We start from the raw sequence: 7,655 nt of genomic DNA, 5'->3' as shown, positions 1-7,655 counted from the left end.
AAGCACTATTCACAGCAGGAAAAAAACAAGTTATTTTATCAATTAATTAAACTAAAAAATTCTTCACTTTGGCAAAAAGAAGCCACAATTTTCTTCTTATAAAAAGCAAAGTTAGTTAATGATATAGCGTAAACTCTCAGTATAAGAAATTCCTTTCAAGATTATGCTGAATTTAATAATTTTAATCTTGGGAGAAAATCCCAAGTTTTAATTCAAACAAGGAAATATTAATAAAAATGGTCAGGAGCAAAAATAATTAAATAAATAAATTACATTTCTCTGTAAGGTGAACAACATTTGGCAAGAGCATTGCAGTATCACTTCAAATATATCTAAAATAAAGTGAACATAGCGCTTGACTTCTGTCATGAATGATAATATTCTGATGGCAAAAAGTGACTTGGTTGTTTATTTCACAGTGTCAATTTCTAGGGCTGTAATTCATCTCAACAACAATACAGATGTAATTCAGGATATTTATCCAAATTAGATACTAAAACTTTCATTTATCAGGAGGCTCCCCTGCCAGTAAATGGGGAAAAATAATACCCAGTTACTTTGCTAATTTTATATTTTCCTCGTAGTGAACTTAATGGGCACCTGTGAATGAAATGAAAACTGACAGACTCTTCCGTGATGTGCTACCTCAGTAGGCATTCTAATAGAATCTCAGCCTATCTGCCAAAGAAAAGGCAAGAACCCACTACACAAAAGATTTCAGCACTGCAAGAGTAAAATATTACTCAATGGCATTACATTGTTAATAAAATGTCTTTATCTGAAACTATAATTTAATATCCATGTATCTAATTTACATGTGACAAAGCAGCATATTCTAAAATTAGAGCATAACCAGCAAACTATCAACTACTGTAAACAATACAAAGAAAAAACACAACCCCAAACATTTCTTAATAAACTAAAAGATACAACTTTGAAACAGGGAGTTACTGTTGATGATGATATCAGTTTAAACATAGCTGTAGGTATGGCTTAGAGGAAAAGAAACTGTTCAAGCACGCAAACATTTTCTGCTAAGGGAGTCTTGTGTATATATACATAAAATCCAAAAGTATACTACCAAAGTTTTGCTTAAGGGTTTATAGTAGATGCAGGAATTATCGTGAATACTGAAATGGGGATGGGTGGGGTAGGGGCAAATTATGAAAACAATATGGATACTTGATATCTGACTCACCTGATTTTCCCATATAAACCATAACAAAAGCCATTTCTTTTATTAGTCAATATTTTTTATGCTTGACAGTGAAAGAATTGCACTTCTTATAAAGTTACAAGTGTTAGATTGCAGCTCTCCCATTTAAATATTAGTGGCCTTAATCTTATGACTGGTTGTGTCCATTATGCCAAAGTCCAGGAGTGAGGCACATTTTAAATTTAAAAAAATGGAGCAACTACATACAGAACAAACAGTGAATCTTAACAGAATCAACATGCACTAACCCTACTTTTATGCAAAATTAATTTCTTCCAGGAAACTGCAACCAACTGTTGACCTTCCATAAAGGTATAGGTTTTGTCCTTGGTAACTTGTGGATTCAAATCCCAGTTTATTAGCTCATTGTACAAAATGTGCTGTTCCACTGGTGTGTCCCTTAGCTGTCCTTGAGCTTCTGTAGCATCTGCTCTCTTATAGTCAACTCTTGTGGTTTTAGTGAGCCCCAGTGTAAGTCTTTTCAGTTCTGTACAAATAAGTTTCCTTATTCATCTTCTTCTGGTTCCTGTGGTAAAATTGGTGCTTCCTCCTTTAAACAAGCACTAAAGAAGCTGATGATTGTGCTATAAAGATGATATTTACTCTTCTCTGATGTGATGTAATGACCTTCATCTGGATAGATCTAGGTGAAGAAAGAAGTAAATAGGCTTTAAAGATCAGATTATATGATGAAATAATTAATTTTGTCTTGGACTTTTTAAAATAAATTGTTTTTGCATCCACATGAAATGAGAGCATCAGGTAATGCTATGGATTTACCTAAAGCTCATAAATTTATAATCACATTTCAAACTTTGCCTTTCAAACCAGCATAATATGCATCAAATATTTAGTTCTAAAATACTATGTTTACATTAATGGCTTTTCTGATTATGATGGTTTCACAGAATTAAATACTCATTTCTTTCAAATATTGATGGATATGTTTGGGTTCTATCCAAATCTGGTAAACTATCTTATAAAGATGGTGGATATTATATGATTTATAAGTTGATCTTAAATTTTTGCAGGGGCAGTAAGCAACTGATTAAATCAGGACGTAGTACTAGGTATAAGTAAGGTGGCTAGATTTCATATTTCAGGTTTGTGTGCATGAATATTGGGGAATGGTGCTGATATTAGAGTTCCTTAATACAATCAACTTTTTCAGTACAGGTATGAAACTTACTTTCAATGTTAAAAATGGCTAATAACCATTTTGCTTAGAAGATCAGACAAGCTACAGAGGTATCCCTGTTTGCCATCATCATTACTAACTTCTAATGTTTACTTCAGTAGTGCTCCACAGTCTATCACAAAGTATCTTCTCTTATCTATCCAGTGAACACAGACTTAATGCACAAATTGACTTTTGAGCAAAGAGAAGAACAATTTGCTTAGCAACAGCAAATATAGGTTTACCTACTGAGCATTTCTTCCTTTTCCTGTGTAATTTATTTGGATCTAAGAAGAAAATTTCTGGATCCTTATCTGAATAAGAAGCCTTCTCATTCTTCTAACTGTGATTTAATTACTCTATTAGAGGACCTGGACTTTAATATAACATTAGTTGTATGCAAATATAGAGCTGCTGCAATTGAACATCTTTGTTTTTTAATTAATCTTGATGATCAACAATATTACTGTCTTTTTCGGGTTGAACAGGCCATTGGCTTTAAGACCTACATGGGGTATATAGACATAACTCATTAGGTAAACTCAGACAATCGAGTCAACAAAACAACTGCTTGGTTTATATACATAAAACACTGGATTTGAGGATGTTGTTATTGAGTTGTGTACAGAAACCTGAACTGGGCCAGTAACAGCTGTGGATGGTTAGAAAATGTAAAAGGAAAACTTGGTCCAATTGTTCAATCTCAATTTTTAAGCCTCTGGGTTATTTCCTAAAGAAATGATATCAGCATAGTAGCATAAGTTAAATAAGCCAATGCAACCAGGTCAATAACAGACAAGAATCACAGAAGGCTTGAAAATGACTTATAAGGATAAATCTGAACCAACAAAACAGTGAGGCCCCTAAATAATCCACAACTTGTCTTTTCTTTTTTTCATAGCAATTTTCATCACTGTCCATCCATCAAAACGCATCAAAACGTTTCAAACAACAATGTGCATACTGAGCACATGAAAAGCATATTCAACAAGTTGCTCGTCTTCTCTTCCTGTCAGCAGAAAATAATTTCCAGCCGACTCATTCCTTAAAAGTCTTGGCATATTGGTACTACCTGTATCAAAGAGTGAATTCAGGTTTTGATTGATGGAATAAATACTCTAGTTGAAGATGATATGCCCTGTGTGTTTCTAATACCCACAGAAAGAGGAAGATCGCTGTAAAGTTACTGAATTTTTAAAATTAAAACATATTGATGCACAAATCTATGGAGATATCTTAGTACTACATACCTGCATAGTATAATTCACTCCGGCTTTTATTAGATGTTTAATTAGTTCTGCTGAATGCTGGAAATGGACCTTAGCTGTGGGATAACAATATCTGAATGTTAGAGATAAGCATTATTAATGTGAATCAGATCCTACAAAATAACACTGCACGTGCTTACCTCTCATACACCCCCCCACCCCAGACAACAGACTTCTAGTCTGAAATTCAGGCATGCCACTACATATGCTTGATAATATAAATTGTCTTTGCTTGCACGGTTTGAGGATATATTTCTTCTTTTCATGGACCAGATTACTACTTCAAGCTCATTCTGTTCCAACTCATTAAAGGTAAAGGTATCCCCTGTGCAAGCACCGGGTCATGTCTGACCCTTGGAGTGACGCCTTCCAGCATTTTCATGGCAGACTCAATACGGGGTGGTTTGCCAGTGCCTTCCCCAGTCATTACCGTTTACCCCCCAGCAAGCTGGGTACTCATTATACCAACCTCGGAAGGATGGAAGGCTGAGTCAACCTTGAGCCGGCTGCTGGGATTGAACTCCCAGCCTATTGGGCAGAGCTTTCAGACTGCCTGTCTGCTGCCTTACCACTTTGCACCACAAGAGGCTCATTCCAACTCATTAGATAGCCTTATATAACACACTATTAGTGAAACCCAAGATACACCCTTTTAAGTCCACTGACTTCATTTGATTTAGGCAGGTGTAGTTCTTCTTAAGTTTGCACTGTAAGTCAGCATCTGTTCCTTCAGTCTTATCTTCATAATGGAAGAGAAAATCTCTAACTCCCTGTGACATACAGTATTTTAAAGGAAGCCTTAAAGTGCTGAAGTATCAGAGAACCAGGAGGTGAAAGGTTAAACCATCACAGGATTACAGAAATTTAGTGACAAGCTACTCCAAGCACTCTGATTGGTCAGCAACTGCTGAGAGAGAAGTCCTGAGAGCATTGTGCTGAGGGAATTTGGATTTTAACAGAGACCTTAACTGTTGCGTATGAAAAGATTTTATTCAGAAAGCAAAGTTTTGACTAGTGATTCTGGGTTCAGCTAAGCTTTTACCAATAAACTACAAACGAACCGTCAATTCCTTTTGGTAACTCCAGTCCAAACAAAATGCATAGAAATTGTCCAGGCTATTTCAAATCATTAATGGATCTTTTTATTTCTTCTTTTTATAATAATTCAAAACTTTGTAAATCATCCCAAATCATAAATCACAACCAAAACGGGGTTCCTAGGTATATAATATCTTGTTTTTCCAAACTTTCTCAGTGACTGTGATCGTATTTTCTTAATGTTTTCACTACTCCATATTAATTATCCCATGGGCTCTCCGCTCATCATGCTTTTAAGTCTTAATTAGCTAGACCATGCCTATGGTCTAAAAGAGTTAACTGGAGTTAAGCTTTTACCCAGACAGGAGAACTGGGAACAATATTTGACAGAATAATTTGTGTAGTGGAGTGAGAAGCCCAGCCAAGCTTAAAGGAAAGGGGGTATATTTTCTAGGGAGAGAAGACTCCTGGCCCAGTTAAAAAGGGAAATTTGCTCTGAGGATTTCCCTGGTCTGGTGTGAAAGAATACTGCTTTAGAACCTGAGGACTTAGAAATAACCTGGTATTTCAAAGGAAGGGAAATTGTGTACTGACAAATGGTACCAATCTTCAGAAAGAAGAAAACAAGCTGTTTTGGGTACCCCACATTTCACTACCTGAAAGCAGGGTGAGGCTGAGAAATGGACCCAAGGTCATCCAGATGGTTGCATGTGGAGGAGGAATGGGGACCCAAACATGTTTTTTTTGGATTAGAGGCTGCCACTCTTAACCACTACACCAAGATGGATCTCGAAGTCAAGTAAGGAAACTCAAAGAAGAATAATGTAGTGTTTGGGAAAACATAGATACAAAAGCCTCCCTTTATTAAAAATGAAAAAACCCAAGGGAATAAACTTCCACAAGTTTCAACAGTCTGTATTTATGAATCAAAAACTACTGATTTTTACCTCAATTTTTTTGGCTCCTCATTCTACCTAAATTTTCCCTGTGTGCTAAATAAAATATTTTATTTTGTTTTACTTTTAACAATGTCTCAAGTGGGCATTCTAAATAGGGTTTTGGTAAAAAGAGTTCCTGTACCTGTCCTTGATGTTCCAGGGCTAAGTTAAAACCCAAAATATCTATCAGTGGCAGAGTGGGACAGCCTGGTTAATAACTCAATTTAAAAAGTTATGTTATCTGGGTAACACAGTCAGTGAGGAAACAGAATTTTTATTTTGGAGGGAATATCTGCCTCTGACAGAGGATGTTGGATGGGTTCATCATCACATATCTATTCCACTTAATATTTCTGGTAAGGCCTTGAAGGAGGAGCATGTCTCATGGCTTAAGTGCCACTCAGCGCTTAACACCCACTCAGGGCAGCTGTCCTCCCCCTGAGTGCCTCCTTCTCCTCCAACTGGCTTGTCTGTCTGTCCAGCGGCCAGCCAATAGCCTTCCATCCCCCACCCCGGGCAATCCCCTCCTCCTTCCACTTCCCTCCAAGACTCGGAAGCTGCGTGAGAGCTGCCCCTGCTGGTGAGTTCCCCAACAGCTACCTGTAACCTTTCCATGTCCTGGGGGGAGGGGGAAGCCATCCACAGAGTTCTTCCACTCCACCCTCCTAATCTAACACCCATTGTATTCCTGAATGAAACGGGCTTGGCCCCTAGTTATGAGGATAATACAAAACTACTTCATAGGGTAACTGTAAAGATTATTGAAATAGTATGTGAGGCTTACTACTACATAAATATGGTTATTGTTATTTTGATCTACTGTTTGAAAAGATTTCTATAAGTTTCAATGTATGTAGTACTGATCATATGACATAAAATGTGAAGGGTACTTCTGATGATGTGCCAGCTGGCTGATTGGCCCTTGTGGGGAAGGACCCTCCCCACTGAGGGCCACTCAGAAAGGTTGGAATGCCAAAGGGAAGCCCCAGGGGATTACCCCTCAGCCCTCCCCCACTGAGGCCCAATCAGAGGCTCTTCCCTGTCCCCTCCTCCTCACTTCTTCCCACTATGGAGAGTCAGCAGGAGGTAAGAAAGCCAGAGCCTTCTCTGTCCTGGCCCCCACCTGGTGGAATGAGCCCCTGGGCTCAAAAAGGCCCATCGTATCATCCACCATGGGTCTGCCTGGGTCCCTGGCCTCAGAGCTGCCGTTTAATGGTAAGGAAACCCCTCCCCCCACACTCCACAATGCACCCCAGAAAGAACTTCTGGGCAGGGTATCCTGCCCATTTTAAAAAACAGGCTTCTCTGCTAGTATATTAATATAACATAACATTGGCTGGTTTTGTAGATGGAAGAAGGGCAGAGTTATCAAGCATGTCATCCTGCAGTCATCATGTCCTCATTCTTCTTCTCCATTATCACTTGCCATTCCATCTTAGAGACACAATTACACTCTGATGCTGTTATAATGCCTAGGAAATGGCTGAAGCATAATTATAATAGCTATATTTAATGGATGTATATTAATGAATGCATATTATTGAATGCCCTTGAAGCATAATATCATCTTGATCAAAGGAATATAATTTGGGGGTTCCCATCCTAATTACACTTGACTGTTAGGGCAGACAAAAATGTTCATATCCTACAACTCCATGAAGGAAATGTTTGGGATACCAATGTGTGCCTACATTCATAATCTATATTTGGTGTGTGCATTTGCATACATTAGGAATGGAAGCTTATGTTAGTTCGGATATGAAAAAGTTTATGAAAGATAAGCTCATGTCATGCCATAATGATTTTCCGTGACTGCACTGTCATATACTAAGGGCTGAACCAGATTTGTGATTAGGCTCATCTTGATTGCATTTTCTGAAAGTTATTGAGTAGCCATGCATCCTTTTGCCTGTTATTTGACTATTTACGTAGGCAAAATATGAAAATGTTGCCAATGCTGTCCCAGAGACTTTCCCCCATTTTCAAACCAGGGTGGAGCTGATAATCAGCATTAGAAA

General features: G+C 37.8%; 1 protein-coding gene across 5 annotated transcripts in view; it reads right to left on the bottom strand.

Moving 5' to 3' along the window:
* Window positions 1-380: 380 nt before the first annotated feature.
* The window catches only part of DPP10 (dipeptidyl peptidase like 10), a 950,123-nt gene continuing 942,848 nt past the window's right edge, over window positions 381-7,655 (bottom strand). For all 5 annotated transcript variants that reach the window (XM_077320279.1, XM_077320280.1, XM_077320278.1 and 2 more), the window contains 2 exons: window positions 3,644-3,717; window positions 381-1,859 (listed from right to left, as the gene is read on the bottom strand). In XM_077320279.1, coding sequence (XP_077176394.1) covers window positions 1,722-1,859; window positions 3,644-3,717 — 212 coding nt within the window. In that variant the 3' untranslated portion in view covers window positions 381-1,721. The remainder of the gene's footprint in view (window positions 1,860-3,643; window positions 3,718-7,655) is intronic.

This window comes from Paroedura picta, chromosome 2 (assembly GCF_049243985.1).
Source record: "Paroedura picta isolate Pp20150507F chromosome 2, Ppicta_v3.0, whole genome shotgun sequence".
Lineage (NCBI taxonomy): Eukaryota > Metazoa > Chordata > Lepidosauria > Squamata > Gekkonidae > Paroedura > Paroedura picta.
Note: the sequence above shows the minus strand (reverse complement) of the source record. Positions and strands in the feature narration are given on the sequence as shown.